Source organism: Cebidichthys violaceus, unplaced genomic scaffold, assembly GCF_023349555.1.
Source record: "Cebidichthys violaceus isolate CVI_PGR_0920_01 unplaced genomic scaffold, fCebVio1.0.p SCAF_4, whole genome shotgun sequence".
NCBI classification, from domain to species: domain Eukaryota; kingdom Metazoa; phylum Chordata; class Actinopteri; order Perciformes; family Stichaeidae; genus Cebidichthys; species Cebidichthys violaceus.
In genome coordinates, this window is record NW_027176594.1 from 1,739,535 (window position 1) to 1,765,890 (window position 26,356).

Consider the following 26,356-nt stretch of genomic DNA (forward strand, 5'->3'; position numbering starts at 1 on the left):
GTATTTAAGAAACATCCAACTGTGTATCTGTTCTTCAACTTCTGTGCAGCGTTGTTGTTGCACATCTTCTTCAGAACATCAACAGTGACGTTCAAAGCCATTTCCTCGCTGTAGCTCTCTATCAATTCTCTATGAATCGGTTTGATCCACTTAAACTTTTTCAAGTCATTTTGGATAAGATTTTCTTACAATCTTCACAATTAAGCACTATCAACGTCTTAAGACTTTTCTGACAAAATTTGAGAGGGATCTGATTAATGTGTGAGGAGCAGGTTGTCAAAGTACACAACCTATAACTTCCATACAGCTAGGTGAAACCCAATGTTGGGACTACTCTATAGGGGGCGCTATCGAGCCAATATTTCATACCACAGCTGGACACCCCAATCAGACTGCAATTTTCGCCATGACTGGCTTGTGTGCCAAATTTAAAAATTTTACCAGTATCCCAAGCACCTCCGTTTCACGATGAAACACGTACGATGATAATAATAATAATAATAATAATAATAATAATAAACATTAGAAGAACAATAGGTCCTCCACTCTGACTACGTCGGTGCTCGGGCCCTAATAACTGGATGAAACCCATCCAGTTTGCTCGTCTGTGTTTCTGGAAATCAGTTATGTATTTGTGTTTTATATATTCACTCTGATCACTTTGTAAAGAACTCAACATGGGGTCAATAATCTAAATGGATTCAGACGGTTGATCTTCTGAACTCACCTTTTATTTTCTGTCGTCGTTTCTTCAGTTCCTCCACAAAGCGTTGCAGCGGCTCCTGGACTTTAGCGTCCTTCCTCGGTAAGACCTTCATTTCTTTATCGATCACAGAGATGGACCCTTCAGTCCCGTAGAACTGGATGATGATATCAGGGAATTCTTCTCTGTGCTTCTCCGTCTTCCGACCTTGAGGGATTTTGTCCAGATTGGAAATTAACTTCCTGAATTCTGGCGGGGACAGCTCCTCCAAGATGGAGGTCAAGGTTGTTTTCCACTTTGTCTCGAAATTCCGCAACGACATCTATAACAGAGAGACGAATGAACAAAAGAGAACCAGGAACCATCACTCTGAAAGCTTTACCAGGTAAATAAACAGTATAATACCATTTATTGAGAATTTCTGATTTCATTTTCTCAACGCGCCATATATTTTATGAACAATAAACACTGAAGCTACTGTAATGGCCTGCATGTCGAGTCTCATGTTAAAATATAAAAATAAAAGATCTCCACACAAACTACATAAAAGCCTCCAGGTATTTGCAGTTTGTTGTGCGTCTATTTGTGCATTTACGGTACCGGTGCTGAGAATGGCCAAAAAGGACGAAGAAAGCAGAAATAAAGGGGGAAACTTTTTAAGTATGTTTAATTAAATGTATTATATTTTATTATATTGTATTTATGGGTGAACTGATATATATTTTAGAAAAAAACTATAAAATGACAATTTTTGAGGCTTTGTTTGGATCAGAATCTTCTTTATGTGAACAAATATAATTAATTTAACTCACAGAATGATTTACAGGAAAATAGAAACACACAACAAACGGCTGAAAGCAAGAACAAAGATAGAAACATTTGAGTAAGTCCTCTCCCATTCATACAACTGACAAATGGTCTATTTCTCAATAAAACAAATAAACAACTGGTTGTGTAATTTGTTAAACCTAGCCGCCTCAACTTTCAACTTGTGATAATAAAAGACTCTTCACTGGACTATTAAACTTATAAATGAATCACATCAGTCACCATTCAAACCCTTTCCTTTGATCGGAACATAGTTTTGTAATGAATGTTATTACGAAATCTAAAAAAAATAGCAAAGCCTAATTGTTGGAATGCTGATTCAGCATTCCAAGTATTGTTCTTCAAATCTTTATTCAACTTCTACTATTTCTTCCGTCGCGCTTTTTTTGAAACGCTTCTTGTTCTACAGTTTTTAAGCTACAGAAACCGTTCAACTATGTAACTGTTCAGCTTGTTCAGCTCATGTGTGCTATTTCTCATAATATTTCTAATCTTTCAACTTTTTGAATTATTAAGCGTTTTGCAACCTATTTTTTTAATGGGATGTCTATGGAGAATATTTTTAAATCCTCTTAAACTTCTTCAACTTTCCTTCTACTTCTTCATACTTTCAGCTACAGACACCATTTAAACTTTCAAATGTTGAGAAAACCCTGATCAATGATTGTATGTTATAATCATTTTGATATCTTTTACACTTTTTGAATAGTAGCATTTTTGCTTTTATATGTTTTTCAGTCCTTTTCTGCTTTTATAATGGGTGTGTATTGCGCAGCTTAGAGTGCGTGATGTCACCGCTAGAGTGAAGAGGAGCTTGAGATTCCTGTGAAAAAAATATTTGTCTTTTGCGACTGACTCCTCAATTTTCACTCTACATGCATAATTTTTGGATGGAAACGTAGCTAATCTTGTCCTTCTCGTAGACATATGTTATGTTATTAGTAAATTACTACTATTACTTATACTACAACTGCTACTACTACTACTGCTGGTATTCATGCTACTACCAGTACTAATACTACTACAGCTATAAGTACAAATGCTACTAGTACTACTACTACTGCTATTACTGCTACTTCAAATACTGCAATTACTATTACTGCTACTACTTATTCTACTACTACTACTGTTATATTAAATCTTATGACCACTACTACAGCTATTACTACGACTACTGATACCACTACTTCTTCTAATACTTCTACTACTACTAATACTTCTACTACAACTACAACTTCTACTACTACTACTACAAATATCACTACTGCTACTACTAGTACTTATTCTAATGCTACTAATACTTCTACTACTAATAATACCTCTACTACAACTACAACTTCTACTACTACTACAAATATCACTACTGCTACTACTAGAACTTATTCTAATGCTACTAATACTTCTACTACAAACAATGCTTCTACTACAACTACAACTTCTACTACTACTACTACTACAAATATCACTACTGCTGAAATTTTTTAAGCCACAGAAACCGTTAGAATATCAAAATGTTCAGCTCTTTCAGGAGAGGGTGATATGCTTTTTCATGTTTGTAATCTTTAAGCTTTTTGAATTAAGCTTTTTGCAAATTTTTTTTATGGGATATCTATGGAGAAAATCTTCAAATCCTGTTAAACTTCTTCAATTTTCAAAGCATTCTTCTTTCTCACATTTTCAGCTACTGACACCATAGTTAGACGTTTCAACTAGAAGGGTTTTCAGCAGTGCAGTTTAAATGCTTTCGGGCTTCAACATTTTTCAGACAGGTAGTCTCTCATTTCTGTATTTTCAGCAATGTTTTTGCAATTCATTTCAGCTTTCAGCTTTCAGCATTCCAACGCATTTTCAGCAGGAAATGCATTTTCTAGTTAATACTCACCTTCTCCTTTTCTATATCCGTGTAAGCTGTGTTTCCTCTTGAGGTTCCAGCACAAAGAAGAGAGCGGGAACACGGGAACACCGTGTCTGAATTTGCTTGTGGAAGACACCAACTTAAAGCTTGCTTTACAGACTGTTTACCTTCCTCCTTATCTGCAATTAATCCTAAAATCTATGTGCATTTTTCATCATCAGGTTTTATTTTCTACCTTTAACTTAACTTTGACTGTTTATCCTCAACATCCACTTTCAAACTCAGTCTCACCCCCCCCCCCCCTTTTTAGAAAAACAATGGTTTAGTCCACAAGTGAGCACACAACTCTTACTTTCAGTTTCATGTTGTTTGAACAAAGAAATAATGAACTGCACATTTTCTTGCTGGCAGTTGTTGGTGTCAGTTTAGCCTCAGTCAAAGGCAGACTATATATATATATATATATATATATATATATATATATATATATATATATATATGTGTGTACGTATATATGTATGTGTAGACGACTTGCTGAAGTTCAAACCGAGCATTAGAATGGGGAAGAAAGAGGATTTAAGTGACTTTGAATGTGGCATTGTTGTTGGTGCCAGACGGGCTGGTCTGAGTATAAACAGTTTAAAAACTGCTGATCTACTGGGATTTTCACGCAAAACCGTCTCTAGGGTTTACAGAGAATGGTCCGAAAAAGAGAAAATATCCAGTGAGCGGCAGTTGTGTGGACGATGTCAGAGGTCAGAGGAGAATGGGAAGAGCGGTTCGAGATGATAGAAAGGCAACAGCAACTCAAATAACCACTCGTTACAATCAAGGTATGCAGAATACCATCTCTGAACGCACAATACGTGGAACCTTGAAGCAGACGGGCTACAGCAGCAGAAGACCACACCGGGGGCCACTCCTGTCAGCTAACAACAGGAAACTGAGGCTACAATTTGCACAGGCTCACCAAAATTGGACAATAGAAGATTGGAAAAACGTTGCCTGGTCTGATGGGTCTCGATTTCAGCTGCGACATTCAGACGGTTGGGTCAGAATTTGGCGTAAACAACATGAAAGCATGGATCCACCCTGCCTTGTGTCAACGGTTCAGGCTGGTGGTGGTGTAATGGTGTGGGGGATATTTTCTTGGCACACTTTGGGCCCCTTAGTACCAATTGAGCATCGTTTTAATGTCACGGCCTACTATATTTCACATTATTATTCTGAATCTGCAAAGTAACGAAATAAAGTAACTTCTAGTAAATAAATAAAAGCAAACAATTAAAATATAAAGATAAGTGGAGGCCTGCGGATAGAATCAATATCCTACAGAAGCACATCTTTCTCACCGCTGTATTTGTTCTATTGGTAAATCACAGAAATATACTGTAAATCGCAGAGCACCTACCTGAAGTCGGTGTTTCGGAGCTCAACTATCCAAAATGTCTCACCAAAGCCCCCGACAGTCAGAGAGCAGACCGAAACTGAAGCGCATCTGCCGGAAACTTCCTTGAAGTCTGACGGAAAGATTTCTGACAGCACAGAAAAATGGGCGTGGACTGACTACACACCAAGGTTGAAATGTAACAGACGGGGCAAAGCTGAGACGGAGAGAGGATTTACTGCCTTTTCATAAAACCACAAGTCCATATATTTACCCCCGACATCACCTTATAAGGCTTGTTTACACGTCCAGGAAACGTTGCCAGTAAACATATTATAGAGTTTTTATGACGAGGAGAACAGGGAAGTTGCAGGCCAGACAAACAAAACAATCAACTCGAAGATGCTGTAAGTGAGTACATACTGTCCTTATAGGTACAATCTTGTCTACTTATACTACTCAAAAGTATACAAAGTATCTAAAATGGGTTCTACATTGAGGAACTGCCACATTAATACTGCTCTGACATAATAGAATATAATAACACAGTATATTAAAACAGGTTTAAAGGAGCCATTTTGCATAATCAGTTCTTTTTATTTTTTTGATTATAATACTTCTAATATTCTTAATTCAGATATTTTACTTGTAATAAAGTATTTTTACAGTGTAAAAATCAACAGTATTTCTACTTTTACTTAAAGGGCCCTCTTCCACATAAGGCCATGTTGCTAGTCCATGTTTCTACAGTAGCCCAGAACGGACAAACCAAACACTGACTACGGAGGCAGCCTTTCGCATTTTCACGCCAAATTGTCCCTTTAATTAAAGGATCTGAGTCGTCCTTCACATAAACACAATTGTCTTATCCGTTGCTAACATAAAAAATATTGATCATAGCAGCTCTAAGGAGATATATGAAATGGAAAAATATAGATACAAGGTTTAAACTGGACAACGACTTTTTTAGCAATATGTTAGAAGTGAGAAATCATCTGTTTTGCTTTTTGAAAAGCCCCTACAGCAGCCCATCTGTGTGTCACTTCACTCACACACACACACACACACACACACACACACACACACACACACACACACACACACACACACACACACACACACACACTGGTGCCCTCTGTGCTGCAGCGCTACACTACATTATTCTTGACCCTCCCTTCCTTCCTCTCTTGATTTACTAACAGAGAACGCCCACGGTGGGTTTCAGAGGCCAAAGCAAAGCTATCGGCTGATCATCAGCTTCAGACACACACAAGCAGAACACAGGGGCCAAAAAAAAAAAAAAAAGCACATGCATACACACCCACACTCACATAAAAACCTGAAGTTCCCCATGTTTTCTCAGAAGACTTTGGCTGTTACTGCCAGCATCACACAGACAGTGACTATATTTATATATATTATATATACATATATAGATATAGATATATTTTGAGCCAGGGAACCCGATGAAGGATGTGTGCATCTGGAAGGCCAATCGCACTTCTGCTGTGTTGCCTGATCAGCTCAGGTGAGTGAAATGACAGCTAGATGGTACAATGAGACGAAGCGCTCAATGTGGGAACAGTCAGCGCAGAGAGCATGATGCCAACTGGTAGTTTGAAACAGTAATGTCATTTTTTCCTCACAGTAAATTCTGCTGTGAGCGATGCACTTGCAACAGGTTGTGAAACAGTGATTTTGGCGTTTTTAAACATTTATAGAGGATCACCAAGGGGGCATTTAATCTGTAGTACAGTCAATATGGTGCTAAGTAATATACTTATTTTGATGTATTTGTACTTGGCATCTTCACAAAAATGAATTGAATGATGAAATGATTAACAGATGAAATACCCTTCATGAAGTAGATTCAAAGATTAGTACAACTTAAAAAATGCTGGTTAAATGTTAATGTATCAATGACGGTAAAAATCCAACATTTGAATAACCCTCTGAAAGCATCTATTCTTTCTTTTTTTAATACTCAAAATATGTTTTTGCTACCAATGCTTTTACATGATTTATTACATTGTAGTATTGTTACTTATACCTCAGTGAAGGATCCCGGTGCTTCTTCCATCACTGAAAAGTGAGCAGAAAAAATAGTTTCACTTAGATTTTTGACTTTTATATCTGCTCTTGAGATGAGACTGTCGATATAGACGTAACCCGGCAGTTGTCTTGTGCCACTCATTTTGCAGACTGGCATGTGGGAAACATGACTAATACATTTTGACGGCCGGTGTGCCGACACCCACCCAGGCCAGAGCGCTACTGTGAGTGAGGTCATCTGATAGGCGGCAGAACAACCTCAGGGTTCAGTGGAACAATGGTCACAGAAAAGAGGAGCGAGTTCTTTGACTTGGGCAGGGTGTCCTTCCTTCCTCAGAGGAACACACTGGGTGTATTCAGCGCGCTACGAAACAATGGTTCACAATAGATCAGCTAAAAAAGAGTATTATTTCACGAGATGGCAAAATTCAATTGACCCTTGCCTGTATTGTGTAAAGACGGGGGAAATGAGTTCATACAGACAACATGAAGAGAAGCAGAGTTCTTTATCTGTGATTGGATTTAACGCGACAGATACTTAAACATATATACAGTATATAAATATATATATATATATATATATATATATATATATATATGTATATATATACACACCTTTTAGAGTCAGATCAGCTCCAATGTATTTTAAATCTACTTAGTTTAGATGATTAAAGATCATGAAATGTGTATTCTTTGAGAAAAATAACCTCTTCCTGTAGTGTTCTAAACATGACTGTAGTGAAACTCCTCCACTCCACAACAAAGAGGGAGCATTTGAGTTATATTTATTCATAAAGTGACTTATTGTGTCTTTCTTCCTCTCCCTGACCACTCCCGTGACCCCAGCTACCTCCTCCCCTGTTTCCATTTTCACACCTGCTCCACCTCTTCCATCGCAAATTTTACCTCCCTCCCCGTTCCCGACAGTCCTCCCGTCTCCACCCTCTCCTTCTCTCAGTGACTCGGAGACAACAGGAGAAGTCGGCTGCCCTCTGACGCTGTCTCCCTCCACTCTGGTGGTCAGGTATGTCGGGAATAGCTGGTGATTATCTCAGTGAGGTACGGTGGCTCAGAAGTTAAAAGGGTTCTGTGTCTTTCTTTCATTCACTTCAAAAGAGTCTCAGGGGGTGGAGGAGATTTACACACACCGTTTACGCCAAAGTAATGAGACAAATTGTAAAACAAGGGTGTTTTAAACATGTTACCCTGAGAGCACTGGACTCCCTACATTGATACGTTTCTGGTTCACCTTTTTCCCCAGTCCCTTTACACCAACCATCTTCTACTCCGCCATTTATCTGCGCTTGTTTGGAAGCTGACGCACATTTAAACAAGTGTTAAAAGAAAACGGAGAAAAGCCAAGCAATGCAGACAAAATGAAAAGAATTTGACTTTTGCCCAATTGTGCACAAATGCAGGCACTAAAAGTCAAGCAAACATTAAAAAAAAGCTTGCACTCATTTTTTATTTGTGTTACCACTGATCTCACTGAGAAGCGTACTTTTATGTTTCTGTGTAAATCTGTCAACTAACTGCGTCAACTCTCCTGTCACAGGTTCGGAGATCCAGTCACCGCAAACTGCTCTCTATCAACGATTGGCTTTTATGGTCTTGGTTGGGAAGTCTCACTGGTAGGGGAATTAATGCTCTCTAATATATGACTTGAAACCTCTGTTAGCTTTACCATCAGCCTACCGACATATTTAACATTCAAGGACAACAGACTGGGGTCCCTAAGAATAAAATACCGTACGTTTTTGTTTTTTTTAACTAGGATCCTCCAGAACACACCATACATTGGTATTTCAAAAAAACAACAACTGATTAAACCAAAAACAAAAAACTAGAATTAAGAATTAAGCACCTGTGAGATAAGACACAACATATACCTCTGGGGTCTGCAGGGACTCCATTGGTAAAAAGAGGGCTAAAGAGTAACTGAAGACCACCTGATCTTATCCGCTCATCAAACATGCGCTCCATCCTACCCTCACCTGTGAACAAGACTCCTTCACTTGGGGCAGCAACTCGCTCCTTAACGGGAGCAGTCCACCATTATTCCAGCAGAGCCCCATGGCTTCAGACCTAGAAGTGCCGACTCTCATCCAAGCCACGTCAGATAGATTCAGGTGCAAACTGTCCCAGTGCACACTGCACAATAAGCGACTAATGAAGCCAGTAAAGCTATCCTGTGTTATCCTGAGGTCACCATGATAGAGACTCTCCACCCTTCGGCTGCACCTTTAGGTCCTGTCCCTGAAAATAACAAACAGGATCAGTGGCAACCCTAGCGAAGCCCGACACCACAGAGAAAGTGCCGGACTTCTTGTCCAGAAGAGAGACACAGCTTTCAGCCTGGTTGTACAAGAACAGGATGGCACATTATAGCAGCTCCGGCACCCCATACTTCTGTGACAGCCCCCAGGAGACCGAGACACCCGGAGGAACACGGTTGTGAGCCTTCTCCATAAAGCATTGGTAGCCTGGACGGACAAACTCCTATGACCCCTCTAGCAGTTCTGCAGAAGCAAAGAGCTGGTTCATTGATCCAAAACCAGAACGGAATCCGCACTGTTCCTGCTGAATCAGGCTTATTGTGATTGACAGGTCGCTACCAGACCCGTATACAGCATCTCTACATCGCTCCTCCACCACCCAAATATGATCACTTCCGTTCATTGGTTGCAAAATACCAAGATGGTGATGGGCGTAATCCAAGAATGCGATGGCCAAAAATGCTTAACTCAAGGTTTCAAAACTGTATTTCTCAAACCAATGGGTTGCATCATGAGGACTAGGTCCACTTCTTACATACAGTCTATGAGCACTACCTTTGGTCTGCTTTAATTTAAACAGGAAGCTTGACCCCCATTGGCAAGTCCAAAAGATCCACACAGCATTTAAGAGGCAAGTCAACAAAGCCAGAGCCCAACAATATCCGGAGCCTTCAGCATCTCAATATCATCCAACCCAACATCTCTCTGCTTCTGAGTTCTTGAAGGCTTCCCTAAGCTCCAGGTTACGGCGCCAAGTCTTTCAACTTTGCCTCCTCCACAGCAGGGCATAACGGTCCGGCTCAGCAGTTTCTCGAAATTCAACAATGTCCCCAGTCAAGGTCAGCAATTCTCCTTCCCGGCTGAAAACAGCCTGGGGAAGACCTTCTCTTCCTGGATTGTCTAATGGCTTGTCAGGACCGATTTCAGGGTTTTTGCTTTCATGATCACAGTCCTTCTGGTTTCCTGATACCTCACTGGCTGCTTCATGAGTCCCCTTCTTCAGCTGGAAGGCCTCCTACACCCCGGTGCCCACCGGTGGGTTCTTAGATTGACTCCATGAGGGTCAGTTGATGCAGCCACCTCAAAAATGGAGGCCTTGAATATGGCCCATGTGGATTCCCAAGGTTCCTCCAGGATTCAGAAAAAAAAACACACTGGAGGCAAGCCTCACAACATGATTGGGTCAACGCCAAGGGAACGGCAACCAACCACTACATAGTGATCAGTTGACAGTTTCTTTCGTGGCTTCACATTAGTGATCAAGATCTACAGCCACAGATGTGTCTTTAGTCGAAGGTCCTCTTGTACGCCATTATTTTTCGTAGGTATAGCTACGAACGCTGGAGGAGACCAGCTGGCCGCCCTACGTTATATTGAAGCCACTATTGGAACAGAATCCTAATAGCTTTGTGATCTTTTGCAACTCTAGGCAGCTCCTGAGTTCACGATAGATCGGTTTCTGGTCTGGCGTGTTGACAGGATGACTGACTGGAGCATCAGGCCTGCGTGCTACGCACTATCTGACCAGGGGGGGCAGTGTGACATTCATCTCCCTCTAACAGTCTACAGTGAGTTAATACGTTTCTCTTTCTGACGTGTTAGAAAAATAATCCTTTTTCCTCTTTTGGTTTTATATGTTGATTTGTCTCCACAGAGCCTCCAGATAATGTGCTCATCAGCTTTGTTGACCACACTGGGCCGATGTTTGAGGGTCAGCAGTACACTCTGCAGTGTACAGTAGAGAACGTGGCTCCTGTTGAAAACCTCACTGTTACCTTCTACAGAGGACAGACAGCACTGGATCAACAACAGTCCAACATCAACGACACAAAGAAGAAACCAGTGACTGACGTCTTCTCCTTAAACATCACCCTCAGCAAAGAGGACGATGGAGTCCAGTACTGGTGTGAAGCGAAGCTAGAACTGGGACCTGATGGACCACAGCTCTCTCCAGTGGCGACGTCACTAAACATCACCACCACTGTGTACTGTGAGTTTGTATCATTTTTACCTCTAAAGGCCCTTACACACCAGGGGGTGTGACGAATAAACGACACGAAAAACGCAAAATACTCGCCTGCGAATATTTTGCGTCAAAACTATTCATACTGGCAGCGATGCAAATCTGCGACAGTTGCAACACTTATTTAATAAAAGGTTTGAATAGATTTGCGTAGCCAAATGACCAATTACCGAGATCCTATTGACCCAGAGCAGCGTCTGGCAGAGTATGTGATACATTGTTTAGCTTCAGCTACTGTGAGCTAGTTTATTGAGTTTACATTTTGCAAAAATGCTCCGATTGACTTCTCCTTCTGGCTTGTAAATAGTTACACATTTTGTATACCTAGGTCTTTTATTGTGAAAGGTAAGAAGGGTTGAAAGGAGTAGGAGACAAAACCTCATGACAAAAAACAGTTGGAAAAACTACATCAACTCCGGTTTCTCTTTACATCTTTAAGAAGTCTTTTCATCTTTTTATTATCCCACGTCCTCTCACCTAATTTCTTCTGTGAAACATATCCATCTTGCTTTTCGATCAACCGTCTTTCCCTCCCTCCCTTGTTCTGACTCATCTTTTCTCTCAGTTGATCCACAGCTCGTGTGTCCTGCAAAGCTGCAGGTGAGAGAGGGAGAGAGTTTCAGCTGTGAGGTGAGAGGAAACCCTCAGCCGTTAGTCACATGGTTCAGAGATGGACAGGAGGTTGCCCTGCCCACTCACTCAAGCAGAAAGGACGCTGGGAAATACACAGCCTTTACAGAAGGACTTCTCGGACAGAAAAACTTCACAGTGGAGGTGGAGGTCCTTCCTGGCAGTGGTATGTCTATGTTATCAGCAAAGTTCCCTTGTTCTTCATAGGAGTTCTAATTGCAAATGTTTAAACTTGTCTTCCTTCCTGAATTTCTGAAATGTTGATTTTCTCTGTTATCTTGCATGATCAAAAGAGGATTTGAGTAAAAATAAGTAAGAATTCCTGTATTGGTTGAATCAATTTGTCTCTTCCTCTTTCCAGGAACTACAAACAGCTGTAATGAACACGTCCTGTTGGCCGTCTTGCTGATTCAGATGATTAACTGGCTGTAAAACCTCAAACGACTCAACGTGACCTGGGATTCTTCTTTCCACGCTTTCTGGATGAGCGGCTCCTGTCGGAAGAAACATCTGCAGGGATGACTCGTCGTTTTGTGTCTCTTCATTTGTTCAAAAGGCTCCGTTTCGTATTAGCGTCTTATTTTGCAACTTCAATTTTCAACATCTCAGGTCCCAGTAGAAGCAGATGAAGTTATCTTTTTAGGAGCTGCTGCCCAGGTACATTTTCTTACAGTAGGTTAATAAACTGGCCTCTTTGTAATCTGCACAACACTTCACTTTCATATCTTCCAGACTGAAAGCTGCTCAAGTCATGTACAATGTAATGATCAACGACCATGTTGTTATAGGTCTGCCTCCCTTGCCAGGTTTTTTTTTTGAGAGGATGTTTATGGACTGTTTGCATCCTTTGCCAAACATTGTTTCAGTCTCCGTCCTGTGTACATACTGTATATGTGTTACATTTTCTGTAGTATAAAGAAACACCAAAAGTGGGGTGTCTACATTTCATCAACATTGCAAAGCATCTGGGGCCGTATTCACGAAGCTTTTTAAAAACAAAGAGTTGCTCCCAACGGAATCCTAAGATGATTCTTACAGTTGAGACAAGTTCCTGGTAAATATAAAGGTTATTCAGAAAGCATATTGTCCCTTAAGAGAACTCTTAAGGTGAAAAACTGTTAGGAGGGAGGATAACGTAAGAGTTTCTAAAGCAGAGGAGAAAATGGAACGACAAAAAGGTAGGAGAAATATTCTGAATGACGGAGTTAATATAATCTTTTGAGATAAGATTACTAATCCTTTACTCCCACAGCGGGGACATCTACAGTGAAAGAGACAGTACTACTACAACAAGAGACATCAGTAAAAAAAAACAAGATATGGTAAAACAGTGAAAAAACTAAGTAGTAAACAGACTGAATGGTTGGATTCTCATTGTACATAAAATATAGATATTGCACATGAATGAACTAAAATAACCAGCAAAGTAAATAAACAAGCAGAAACTGAAGCCACTATCAGCATGTGAATAGGTGCTGCATAAGTAGGGGTGTTGACTTTACCTTTTATGTTTATCGACCAATAACACCTTTTTCAAAGAATGGGTCATTTGTCTGCTGTGTAATTAAATGAACTCTTGTTCTAGACTTCAACCGACTTTCTCATTCAAGAACTAAATATGGTCAATTAACACAACTGCAGGTCAGTCGTTGAAATGTCAACACATTTTCAATCGAAACGTACACGCATAGTCAGGCCCCTTTCACTATACACACACAAATATATATTTAAAAAGAATCCAATGGTGTTCTGCATCAACACTGAAAACTAAAGAAAAAGGCTACACAACATGTAAGCTTTTAATATTTATTTATTCAAAGTATATCATTCACAAATACAAATCAGCGAAAGGCTCGTTGTCACAGCTGATTCTTCAGATGTTTCTCACTCTGATCAGAAACATAACGAGTGAGTCGTCAGTTCGTTGGTATAAGTGCCACTTCTCCCTTCATCGGTCAAAACCACAAGAATGAACTCTTTTCTCAGATGACATACTAATCCAAACACAGCGACATGACGGCACATCTTTGGCGGAGAACCGCAACTTGACAAATTAATATTAGCTCATTTCCACAGCCGGTTTTTGGTATCGTAACTCCTGTGTTTGTTCCACGTGTCCAGTCCATCCAAGGAAACCGCTCCAGAAACAAAAGAAAAATGCATACAAGACTGATGATTTTCTATGTTCAAGACAACAAAACAAAATCTTTGGGACCAAAGTAAAAACATGCATCCTTTAATCTGCTTGGCTTGTTGCGTCATCTTAAAAAACAAAAAAAGACTATTGATGGTAATTTAGCCGTTAGATTCATGCTTTTATTACAAAATTTAGACAAAAAAAAATGTAAATTAAAGATTTACTAACTGGCTTTTTCTTGAGCTTTTAACCACATCTAATGTAAGCAGGGAAATATAGGCTTTTGCTTGATCTGCATGGACTTAATAAAGTCAGGACATCTGCTGTTTCGCTTGGAATCGATTCATTTCACCATCTTTACAGAGGTGCAACACTAAACCTTCTAAAACACTCTGCCAAATTCAAAATGAATAACTGTAAGATCACCCAAAGTTTCAACAACAAAATATAAATGAATACAACTTACCGGGTGTAAATCATTGGATAGCAATGTCATCGTCATCAGAGATGACCTGCACATGGCTAGCATCCATGTGCCTGGCAACCTGCAGCAAATGGGGCAAAACAACATGACACACCCCAGTCAGTGGGAAGCCGACTGGGCTGGACTGAGGAGGAGGAGGAGGAGAAAGAAAAGGAGGACTTTTGGTGCCCACCCCAAAGCTCCAGTGCTGAACTGAACGTTTGTATTTCGCAACAGCTGCTGCAATGAGCTCCTGGGAAACGGAGAAAGGTTGCTCCCGAGCCAGCGCTTGATCGGCGAGGAGATCCAGAAGTGACCGAGTTTGAGCAGATGCGGCGTTGACCGGAGGTTTGTCCGCCTTGGCAGGTGCGGAGGAACCAGCATCTGCTGCCACCTCGCCCGTTTTACCCTCAACCCTCTTCAAGGCAGCGGCTTCCTTCTTCTCAGTGCCGAGCGACGCCGAGTTGACGACATTTGAGCTCACGATAATGACGTCGTCTGCGTCTTGGGGGAGTCCTTTCAGTGGCGGAGGCCCCTGGAGAACGCTGCAGCCGTCTGACGTGGCGCGAGGGCCACCGATAGACGGCTGCTTCTTCTCAGGCCGCGCCCTCTTTACTCTAAAAAACACAGACGTGAGACATCAAGTGGATTTGTTTTTTTGGACATCCCAAAAAAACAACTAACAATTTGACTTCTCATGACATCTTCAGGAGCTTTTAACTGCTTCTAGACAGGCTGGTCTCATCCAGCATTCGTAGCTATAACAACGAAACATAATGCGCCGCTCACACCCCTCATTGTACTCACAGTAATGGCGTGAAGAGGCTCAACATTTTCCTGCTCTCCCTTATCAGCACCCTGAAGAAACAAATGTTGAGTAAGGACGTGTCCGCATGTACAATCAGGTACAGAAGAGTATGAAAAACTCTGGGTTTTACAAGTGACGGTGTGAACTCGCACCAGTGTCACATACCTGGATTGCATCCACCCCTTTGGCCAGAGCGGTTGGACCTCATTGTCCAACATGGTCTTCAGGTGGTGCTCCATCTCCTGACTCCCTTTCCCTTCCTTTTTATACCTCTCCATTCTCACCCTTAACACCTCACACAAGCTCCCCCTGGAAGAGAGAAGATGTGATCAAATAGGCAGAATGTAAAACGCGGCATAATGTGCACTTAAGCAGGTCACTTAAACACGACAAATGTTTAAAACTCGTGGAACAACTATTTCTTCATCAATTCCAGGTAACATGCAACGAGTAATTGATATACAAACGGTCGTTTTGTGGGTGAAGTATCCCTTTAACATGTCAAAGGATCTTTATCATGTCTGACCTGATCTCTTCGTTCCATTTGAACGACTTCTTAGGACCTCCTCCTCTTCGCCCACCTTTCTCCTCCACATTGTCTTCTGGGCCAACATTCACCTTCCCTTCTTTCTCCTCCTCTGCTGCCCTGACATGGACATAAGGAGAATCCAAGACGATAGATAAATAAAAGAGATAGAGAGAGAGAGAGATATATAGAGAGAGAGATATAGATAGATAGATAGATAGATAGATAGATAGATAGATAGATAGATAGATAGATAGATATGTCCCAAACCCTATTTGAAAAGAGACATCAAATTATGGATACAGCAATTTTTGGATATTAGCTGCACAGAAATGTTCATAGGGAAACAAATAGGCTTTTGACATTTCAAACATCACCAATGATTCCAAGAAGATCTATAAAATAAAAAATGCATTAAGAAGGTGTAACAGCTTTGATTGAAGCAAGATCAGTAGATTTCACATGTAGTTAATAATAGATCAAACTGAATGCATTTACAGCCACCTGTTGTGGATCCTCTGTTGGTCCGGTTATGCATAGTTTTATAGCAGTTATTCCATCACGTGTTTTTGGACACCTCAATTCATTTCTACACCTTTAACGTCAATCAGTATGAAAGAATAGACTTCTGGAAAACAACTCCCTACATTGTTTATATTGTACTCATTATCTATGATATTTTTCCATACCAATTACACAAGATGCATGCTGATGAACTTACTTTAAAGCCTTGACCTGCTCATACACTTGGCAGTTCCCGTTGAAACACGCTATCTGCGGGGGCATAGCTCTGCCGATGGCCTCCTTCAGTTTCTGCATGGGGTCGTCCACGTCGGGGGGCTCCTCCTTGTCGGCGTCAATATTCAAGAAGCGAAGTCACGCGCGGACAGAAACCTTGAACAACCCGTGCGGCCCGTGACAAAACATTCAACAAGCTCACCGTGTGTGCGAGGAACAGTTTCTTTACGCGTTTGAGGAGCGTGTCTCTGCTGCAGGGCAGGAAGGAGGACAGGTGCGTGAACACCTTGGAGCGCAGCTGGACGCCCTGCTCCCGACACTGCACCTCGATACTGGATCAAGAAACGGGGAGAGAGAGCTGAAACCGTGTTCGATATTACGATGGACAGCTAAAGCGAAGAGTATGTACATGATCCACAGCCTGGGTATAACCTAGAGGGTCTGATTTGTGAGCCTCTCGTCCACGAGGAGATGTACGCCTCCTTCTGCGTGGTGATGCAGTGGGCGGGTGTAGTTCGGTAGACAGAAAATAGGTCCTACACGAAACTGCTCACATCAAGGTCTGTGGATCATCTTGAGTAACCGGGTCACTATTTCTAGACAGAGATATTGCTGTTGAGTTTTTCAAATGTATTTCTTTGAGCTAGAGTGCCATCTAATCCCATTATTTTGGAGAGAGAAGGCGGACATCTCTACGACTCAAACCAAAACAATCTAGATTAATGAACAGCGCTAAGAGGAAAAATATGCATTGTTGATTTTGGAGTCTGTATTGAAGAGCCTACAGGAATGCGAGCGACTCTGAGTTAATACCAATGTGAGCGACTCTGAGTTAATACCAATGTGAGCGACTCTGAGTTAATACCAATGTGAGCGACTCTGAGTTAATACCAATGTGAGCCACATTGCTAGCGTGGCTAAAAATATAAAAAAAGGTAGGCGATGCACACAATTAGCAGAAATCTTGACCTCTGAACCTAGATCAGTCTGAGCAGCAGCAGTGTTTTGACATTCACAACTGGATTCTGGACAAAACTGATCTTTGAGCATTTGCTTCGTCTGTTGTTGTTGTTCCGTAACTCACTCTAGCAGGACCGAGTTGATTTCCGGAGTGAAGAACTTGAGCTTCGACTCTCCCTCCGACGTCTTGGCAACCTGAAAAATGAGTGCCCGTCATCCATCATGCACTTGTCCAACTACAACCGATCTGTCAAACACAAGAGAATGCTTGTCTTCAGCATACAAGTAACAGAACACATCTTACCGCCATGAGTCTTCGTATGCTGTCCTCCAGTCGCGGGGGAAGTCCCTCTGGCAGCGGGACGCACTGATGAGGCGAGGTAGAGCTGCTTCGTGACGAGAGCTGGGTTTGCTCCGATTGAGGCTTCAGCTGCAAGTTGGCCTCCGGGTTTGGAGGTTGGACTTGAGGGGCGGCATCAGGCCGGGTCGGATCGTCCGCTTTGGACCCGAGAAGCTGCGTCTCGGTCGCAGGTCGCGGCGCCATCTTAGGCGACGAAGTCTGTTCGGTGACGTCTAATAAAGAGTCTAAATCGATATCGAAATCCACCGCGTTGGCCGCTTGGATAAGGGCGTGGTCATCGGTTGAGCCGATTAAACTGAGGAGCGGGTCAGTCAACCCCGACCCTCCGCCCCCGCCTGCGTCTGCCGGACACAGAGGGATGGTGACGGCGGCCATGATGGCAGCACTCTTCTGATTTGCCTTCTGCGTCTTCTGACGCTCCTTCTCCTTCTCTCTTTGAAACTTCTTCAACATGCTGGTGACGCTCAATGTGCTGGCAGCCCTTTTCTTCTTTTTCTTCCTCATCTCGTCGTCCGATCCGATTTCAGACAGAGTGCTGCAAGATAAGACACGTTACGCTTATGAGAGAATTGAGTAAATTGAAATGTTTGAGCGTCAAAAGTCAAACTGGCTCTGTAGAAGAGTTGAAACACCTTTGGTCAGCCTCACCTGGAGTTGGGATCCACATTTGTTATGATCGCTCCACCTTCTCTGCAGCGCTTCTTCTTCTTCTTTGGCTTATCCCGTCCTCCATTGATGCTACTTTTCTAAAAATTCATGTTTGAAACTTCAGTACAAAGAACAGTTTTGGCAAAACAGTCTCTTATGAAACAGCATTGAAAACTGAAATCTGTTCCCAGAGAACAACAAAACATCCATTTCAATGCTCTCCATGTTTTATTCCCATGATGCACTTCTTACTTTTGTGGGCTCGAGCGTTTCCTCTTCGGTTGCGAGGTCCTCAGTCTCAGAAGCCTGGCGGAAGTGCAGCACGCCCGTATTTACATAGAATCCACCCAATTTGGTTGTGATGGAGGCCGGCACAAATTCGTCGTACTACAGAGACCAGACAAAAGTAACGGTTTAATTTAATTCAAATAGATTGAGTCAATTAGAAAGATATTAAAATGAAGCCACAGAAGAGGGTGAGACAGATTGATGGACCTCTAAACGTCCAAATTGGGAACAAACATGAACAGAGCAAACACATTTCTGAGCCAAAAATCCTAATAATTATAGTAAAAACAAAAAGGCCTAGATATATCAAAACTGTCTTCAAAGATGCAGATATAAAAACTATACTATGGGGTCTCAAATGTGCAACTCACAGCCTCAGAGTTGTCAATGAAAGAATCCTCGTCATCATAACCGAATCCGATGTCAATCAAGTCCTGAATGCGGTCCTTCTTCTTCTTCTGAGGTTTACCACCCTGCAAAGAGAGGATGCAAAATACTGTTGTGCCATTTGTAAATTACACCATTCTGATTTGAGTTTAGTTTGAGTTTACTCAGACAGATAGTCAGCAGTCCAATTCAAACTAACGTTACAGTTTCAAAAAGGACCCCAGTCCAACAATGCAGGTTTGCAAAAATAAAGAAAAAAAAAAAAAAAAAAAAAAAAAAAAAAAAAGGTACTCACATATTTTTTTTCCAACTTCCTTGAAAAAGCAGCGACCTCATCGTTGTCCATCTTTTCTTCCTCTTCAAATCTGCTGACTGGGACTTTTTCTTTTGTGTGGTTGATCTAAGAAACATTACAAAAATAATAAAAACCAGTTCTGTGTCCTAAAGTCGCACATTTAGCTTAGCATACACTGACTGTGTGCAGCAGAAAGCATGGACAGACTGTCAGAGTCACAGGATGAACAAAGGTGAGCGCACACACACACACACACACACACACACACACACACACACACACACACACACACACACACACACTAAAAGTAATATTACATGTTCTAATACAATAAGTATGAATTGCAAAAGGATACATTTTTAAAAAAAAAAAAAAGGATGATAACAGCATATGGCATTTCAAAACAGTCAAACAATGACAAATGCCAATCATAAGCGTCTTAAAACGTATCAGAAGGTATTTGCATTATTATCAATCATCATATTGATCTGACATGCACAAAAATAAAAATAGAAAACAGCAAGGGGTGTCTTATACAACTGTAAGCAGCAATTGTTAGTAATTTATTGAAAATAAAAATGAATAAAAAAGATTATTAATAAAAGTCCAGTCATGACCCCTTACTTGTCCAGGCCGTTCAAACCATCAGTTAACTCCGTTTTTTAAGTTCGGATAAAAATCCCACCTTGTTGTCAACGAGCTGACAGTAGCTGAACTCCGGAAAGCTCCTCTCATCGGCGTCAAATAACGTGAGCTCCAGCCGGACCGTGCCGGTGTCGGCGGCTCCACCCGAACCGTCGTCTTTCTCCTGCTGCAGGTCACCTGACGGACGTTTCTGGTCCGAGGCCGGTCCGTCAGGGGACGAAGGTCCATAATCACAGGACAACGTAGTCAACTGAACCCTCCGAGACTCAGCCATCGCGGCTGACCACAGGCTCCCCGGTGTGTGTTTGAACGAGGCGCCAAGGGCCTAATTAAGTAGAAATGGATGCAGGTGTGCTCGAGTCACGACGTTGAGCACGTGCTCAGCTGCGTCACATCTACTCTGGACACCGTTGAAAACTTGATATGTCAGTTATACAGGCCTAGCTCTGATATGTTATATATATTTATGGCTCTTATTTACATTAATAAAACACATTTAAATGTTTTGGTTACTTTTCTTCCTCCTTTCCATTTGATAATGAAACTAAAATGACTCAAAGAAACGTTTTCAACTTAACTGACGCTGAATCTTCGACACTTATTGACTCAGCAGCTAATTTTAGCACAAACACAGGAAATGTGAAACAGCTAGCATGTGACCCGTAACCAAACCCGCCTACCTGCACCTCTAAAACTCACAAACAATTTGAATCTTGTTTTGTTAAAACTAAAAGAACCAGACAACACGCTGCTATGTGGCAGACTTTCTCTTGGCCTTAGCTTCCTAAAGTCTTCGCTGGTTGTCTGGCAACCGCTTAGAGCTAAGAATACCCTGGCACATAAACAACCCACTAAAAGTGGTGAAATGTCGTTTCTTTACACGATTCGCGTTTCAATTGTTTCATTGAGCCGGCAGGTGTTTTTGTTTTTTACATATGAGCAGAGCCAATAAGCTAGCTAGCTGTTTCCAGTCCTTTAGCGAAGCTAAGCTAACCGGCAGTAGCTTCATAATATGTTGCTACAAAGATAAACCCTCCTGAACAGAATCCGGTCTGTGCAGCGTCATTCTAATACGAAGTGCAGATATGAAAAATAAACATTTGATATGTTTTCTAGGTAGACTACACTCTTAGTCCAAAACTTTAAAAGCAGCCACTTTTTTATTTCATTATTTTTTTTTACATCTTTTTCAATAAATAAAGGGACTGTTAAGCCATTGATGTATTGAACAAATGCAATGCATACATCATCAACATCAGCACAAAGATAAAGCTACAGCATGCTGAGGAGATGGAAACCATCCTCCATCCACCTGGATACGTCAGAACACAGACTTTTATTTTGAAGGGTTTTAGAGCTTTGAATGTAGATTACCCATCGTGCAAACCCTCAGGGTCCATAAAAGCCACAAAGGGTTACTTTATGTCAGCTGCTTTAAGGTAGTTTGATTACTTGCAAATTAGCTTGCAAATAATAGTGGACCATGTCCCTTAAGGCAAGGCAAGTTTATTTTTATTAACACATTTCAACAACAAGGCAATTCAAAGTGCTTCACATAAAACCATTAAAAGCATCAAAACACAAAGCAAAAGAAAAGGAGATTTGAAAACAATTAAGAACATTCACTGAAACATTAAAAACAGTCATTAAAACACTAAGAAGCAGTGTAAGAGATAAAATACAGTAGTAAAATGCAGAAATGCAGGAAATTGATTAATATCCTTGAATGTGGTTCAATCAAAGGCAGCAGCAAACAGACAAGTCTTCAGTCTGGATTTAAAGGAGGCACATTAGCTGCTTTGCGCCTTGTTCACCACACGGGGGCGCTGGAGATCCACGAGGAAGAGCTGAGGAACCAAAATAATGAGACCGCTGAGATACTTCAGGGGCAGTTTAACGTGGATCATCTCACACGCAGGACACTCGGTAGAGCCCCACGTGTCCTTTTAGTGAAACAGAACTATTATTTGCAGGAAACTGTAGCTTACGTGTTAAAATAAGGATGACACTTAAACTCAGTCAGCAGTGAATGAAATCACTATTGGCCCTATAGTTTTTAGAACTGTTTCGCAGAATCTAAAAAAATAGACTTTCACCAGATCCTCAAACAACGTTTACTTTATAACAGATAAAATCCACACTTTGCACACATTTAATAAATAAACAACCCTCGCGCGGGTGAAGGCCAGACAGCAGTTCGTTACAGCAAAGACTGTTTTAGAACTAGATTGAAAATAAAAGGGTCAAACAAGCCAAATCTAAATCGTGTGTGAATCCCATGTCGGGTTTTTTTTTTTGTGTCATGCAGCCTGCAGTGAATTGACTTTGACAATTACAATAACGGGATAATTGCAATCTGTCACCATACATTCCGTGTTAGCATATCACAAAATAACCAATCCGAGCCAATCACTCCACACACACAAACACACACACGCGCACACACATCCTCACATGTCCCTGATCTGCATAACACACACACACACACACACACACACACACACACACACACACACACACACACACACACACACACACACACACACACACACACACACACACTGCACCCCGCTTTGTAATTATAAATGAATTTCACGGTGCGAGGCTTTTAATGCAAATAATATGGATCTTTTTTTTTTTTTTTTTCCTCTCTGACCCACAAGACTGTGTGTGTGTGCGCGTGCGTGCGTGTGTGAGAGAGAGCGTGTATATGTTTGGATCAGGATCAGATTGCGGACAAGCTTTGTTTGACTAGCCTCCCCTCTCAAACGAGTTAATGGGATGGAAGTTATTTGCCACCCTGAGCTGACGATGCGAGGTCGAACAGAAGCGTTGAAAAAAAAGAAAAGAGAAGGCGTCAATAAATGTGCTGGAGACAAAGAAGTAAAACACACCCGAGCAGGACAAAGACAGACAGATGGAGACGGCAGGGGTAGCCTCGGTCTCCGTGTGTGTGTGTGTGTGTGTGTGTGTGTGTGTGTGTGTGTGTGTGTCGTGGTCTGGTCGGTGACAGGGACCCCATCAGTGCAGGATCAGAGTGGGGAAATTGGAGGACAACGTCGGGAGAGGGGGCGCGGGGGATAATTTAAACCGATTGGGGAGGCGGTGTGTCCCAGAGGTGCATAATTCACTCGTTCATTAACTAGACCAAACAAGAGCCAATATTAATTAACTCGTTCCTCGTGCCGAGGCGCCCCCGAGAAGCGCGTGCTTTTGTTGTCGACTGGCCACAGCGTGCAGCTCTTGGAAGCGGAGGCAGAGCTTGACGGGCCAGAGGGCGAAGGAGTGAGTCACACCTCCAGTCACGTGTGCACGAGGGTAGATTTTTTTTTTGTACTGTGGCTTTTGTAAAATAATTATGTTTTATAATAATCACCAGAAAGTAACTTCTTAACACATTGAAGTATTTTCTGCTACCATACTTTTACTCTTTCAAAGTGAAAGGTTACACTTTTACTGCAACATCCAACATTGGGAGCATTTCGATTGCCTCTCAAGGCTCTCAACATGGCAACGGAGGCTCGCAGCTAACGGTGCTAACGGGGCTAACAACGCAAACTACAACAACATGATAAACCGTCACATAAAGCTCCTTCAGCAGCTACATCTTTAAGTCACTTTGGGAATTCTAACTGACAAAATTAAATGATTTGTTCATAAAACATGATGGTTTATATGGATTAAACAGTATGAGTGAGTAAAAAATGCTCCACCTTGCTGCTGACACTGCATCAATAATAATAATAATATTCTCGTGAAGGGGAAAATCAGCATAATGAGTACGGTTGTTTGGCACACAGCTATTTTTCTGGTCACAGAAACAAAAAGCGAACATTAAAAATGTTCTCTTTCTTGACCCGCACTCATTAACATCTAAAAGTCACTGACTCTATTGTTGAGGGTAACATTTTAATTTTATAGTGTCTATAAAACTATATATTTTGAATTAATTTACTTCAAAAGTGGTCCGCAAACTAAATCTATTATAGAACTGTATTGATAAAAGTATTGGAAATGTGTCTCTTCTACCGAATAAACATGACAATCTACATTTTGATATAATATTTGAAATAATCATTTCATCTAAAGTCGGGTCAAATGTGAGCGGGGTTGGTCGGCACATTTGTCCATTAATGTAACTGTTACTGTATATTTTGGTATTTTGAGAGAATAAAATCTATTTTCATATTGTTAGTTAGTGAATTAGTATTAATTTGAATAGTCAGTGGCAAAAGTAAGTAGACCCTCCTTCTTATGAACTGCTTAAATCATGTTTGGTTCTATAAACGGTCAGATCTTCTATCAAACGTTCATGCGTTCTGGTTTATTGTTTGAATTAAATGTTCAAATTGTTTCTATTGGTTGCTTCATTTTTTTTTTGCAACTGTAGCATTTCAGCATTTGTTGCCAACCAACCCCCGGCTGGTTGGCAACAAATGCAATTTTTTTTAGAAAACATATGTTTACATCAAAACATATTTGTTTATAGCTGAGAGCTTGAACCTTTCATTTGCTGCTGAAGGACATTTTCTGGTAACAGAGTAGCTTTAGATGCAACATTACTACTGAGTACTTCTTACACTATTACAACTACTACTAATGATGATGATAATAATGATAATACTCATCACTGATGGAAAGTAACTCAGTAAATGTACTTAGAACAATGAGTTGTACTGAAGGCTGGATTAGAGGGGGCCCCTTTAGACCTGGGTTCATTGTGTGGGACTTGTTTTTGGATATTTCATTAGAGTAGAGTTACTCCACAAAAACACTTGAAGTTCAGGCCTGTGACATCATCAGCCAAACTGATACACCTGCTGTTCATTACCTGCTGCTGGTGAGTATTTCAAAGTAAAACTGAGAACTTCAAACTGTAACAATGTCTCTTTGTTTGTGGAGTAACTTTAACGTTTTACAAATCAGTCAATCTCCAAGTCATTTTATTAACTGGAATGTGCATAATGTGTGCATTACCAAATCAAATTACCAGCTGATAAGATTCATTGGGTCATACTTCATCACCTGACCTTTAGGCCCCGTCTGGATCAAAATCTCGGCTCCGGAACTTCATTATTCCAGCTGATCTTGAGCTTACAGCGGCACAGATTTTCCTAAATTTGAGCTTGATGTGTTTATGGAAAGTCAAAATTTCTCCACAGAACGTCCATTTAATTAAAATACCAACGGGAAATAATAATATGCGTTTTATTCTTCTACAAAAACGTAGTAAATTCATATCTGCTTACACATTACTCTGTCAACAACAAAATAATAATGTATATTAATATAATACTTTGAAAGGCCCAATCGGTGTACTTTTACTTGTAGATTATTTACTTTGTAGTAGTACTACTTTTACTTTCAGTAAAAGATCTTAGTACATCATATAATTATAATAATAACATTAATAACAACAACAGTAATATTGATAATAATAACAATAATTATATAACAATAACAAAAGAAAATATAAACATATTTAAAAATATATAAAAAGCCATTCGTTCTGCTCCATTCTTAATGCTTTTCAAAATAAAATGAAATGAATAAAAGTGTCTCACAGACTCAGCCCGAGGGACTCATCCCTCCCCTGTCCTCCACTGGGGGGCGCTCCTCCACTGATCCTCGCTCAGCTGTCAGGCCCTGCTAACTTTGATTAAGGTTTAAATTGGCTGAATTTAATGAACGTTGCCTAATTAGGCAGGATAACAGCTTTAATTGATAAGTAATTATCTGCCACAAATTGTTATTAATTCTCCGGCTCTGTCTTAAAGTGTACTGACTCTCCCCCCTCCCCCCCTCCCTCCCTCCCCCTCCCCCCTCCCCTGCAACATTTTGTATTTATGTAAACAAGCAGTAGTAAACAATTAGGCATATGTTCGGATGGGATATTCCAGAGGGTATCATAAGGCGGCGCTTGGTGGACTGGCAGTTTATCTGAAATGAGTTCACTCACTGGCTGATATCTTTGAGCATTAATTGCTTAAACTGTCCTGTCATTTTGGCTGCGTGCCATCGCACTCCGTCACGACGAGAACAAAAAGAAAAAAAAAGACGACTCCAAACGCGGTTGTTTGACTAATAAAGAGAACTGGACTTCAGTTGTAGAGGAAAAGAGAAAGGGCCTGAATGGCCGGATCATTTTGTTTTCCTCCAGCAACCACAAAATTGAGGTTGAATTCTAGTTTAAGTGATTTTACACAGTTAAGCGGCTCAGTGTCTGTAGTTCTAACTCATGCTATTGCTTTAACTCTATGCACTTGAGAGTTCATCAGTGGATAAAGACGACATCATTGATTTATAGTATCAGACTTCAAAGTGCAATCAGGTTTTTTTTTTATTT

The 26,356-nt window shown here is 41.0% G+C and overlaps 2 protein-coding genes across 2 annotated transcripts; one reads left to right on the top strand and one right to left on the bottom strand.

The window, feature by feature from the left end:
• The first annotated feature begins 6,160 nt into the window (after positions 1-6,160).
• LOC137885458 (intercellular adhesion molecule 1-like) lies at positions 6,161-12,686 on the top strand. Its single transcript, XM_068727748.1, has 7 exons — positions 6,161-6,301; positions 7,672-7,849; positions 8,381-8,456; positions 10,531-10,669; positions 10,756-11,091; positions 11,690-11,920; positions 12,116-12,686. The coding sequence occupies exons 1-7, from the start codon at positions 6,247-6,249 to the stop codon at positions 12,184-12,186; spliced, it is 1,086 nt and encodes a 361-aa protein (XP_068583849.1). The 5' UTR covers positions 6,161-6,246; the 3' UTR covers positions 12,187-12,686.
• A 920-nt stretch (positions 12,687-13,606) lies between these two features.
• Positions 13,607-20,284, bottom strand: LOC137885142 (ubinuclein-1-like). Its single transcript, XM_068727294.1, has 14 exons — positions 20,051-20,284; positions 19,366-19,470; positions 19,055-19,156; positions 18,648-18,782; positions 18,396-18,493; positions 17,691-18,282; positions 17,511-17,581; positions 16,629-16,758; positions 16,410-16,534; positions 15,689-15,808; positions 15,328-15,471; positions 15,162-15,212; positions 14,358-14,971; positions 13,607-13,892 (listed from the first exon to the last, which is right to left on the bottom strand). Exons 1-13 carry the CDS (start codon positions 20,282-20,284, stop codon positions 14,368-14,370), a joined length of 2,511 nt encoding a protein of 836 aa, XP_068583395.1. The 3' UTR covers positions 13,607-13,892; positions 14,358-14,367.
• Positions 20,285-26,356: the final 6,072 nt, after the last annotated feature.

Bases quoted from the DNA above. Each gene is read 5' to 3' on its own strand.
- LOC137885142 (XM_068727294.1), bottom strand. From the start codon at position 20,284: ATGGCTGAGTCTCGGAGGGTTCAGTTGACTACGTTGTCCTGTGATTAT. The intron at 19,471-20,050 runs GTGGGATTTTTA...AATGTTTCTTAG, and splicing joins GTCAGCTCGTTGACAACAAG to ATCAACCACACAAAAGAAAA. The intron at 19,157-19,365 runs GTGAGTACCTTT...CTCTCTTTGCAG, and splicing joins GGAAGTTGGAAAAAAAATAT to GGTGGTAAACCTCAGAAGAA.
- LOC137885458 (XM_068727748.1), top strand. From the start codon at position 6,247: ATGTGTGCATCTGGAAGGCCAATCGCACTTCTGCTGTGTTGCCTGATC. The intron at 6,302-7,671 runs GTGAGTGAAATG...CCGTGACCCCAG, and splicing joins GTGTTGCCTGATCAGCTCAG to CTACCTCCTCCCCTGTTTCC. The intron at 8,457-10,530 runs GTAGGGGAATTA...TTGCAACTCTAG, and splicing joins TTGGTTGGGAAGTCTCACTG to GCAGCTCCTGAGTTCACGAT.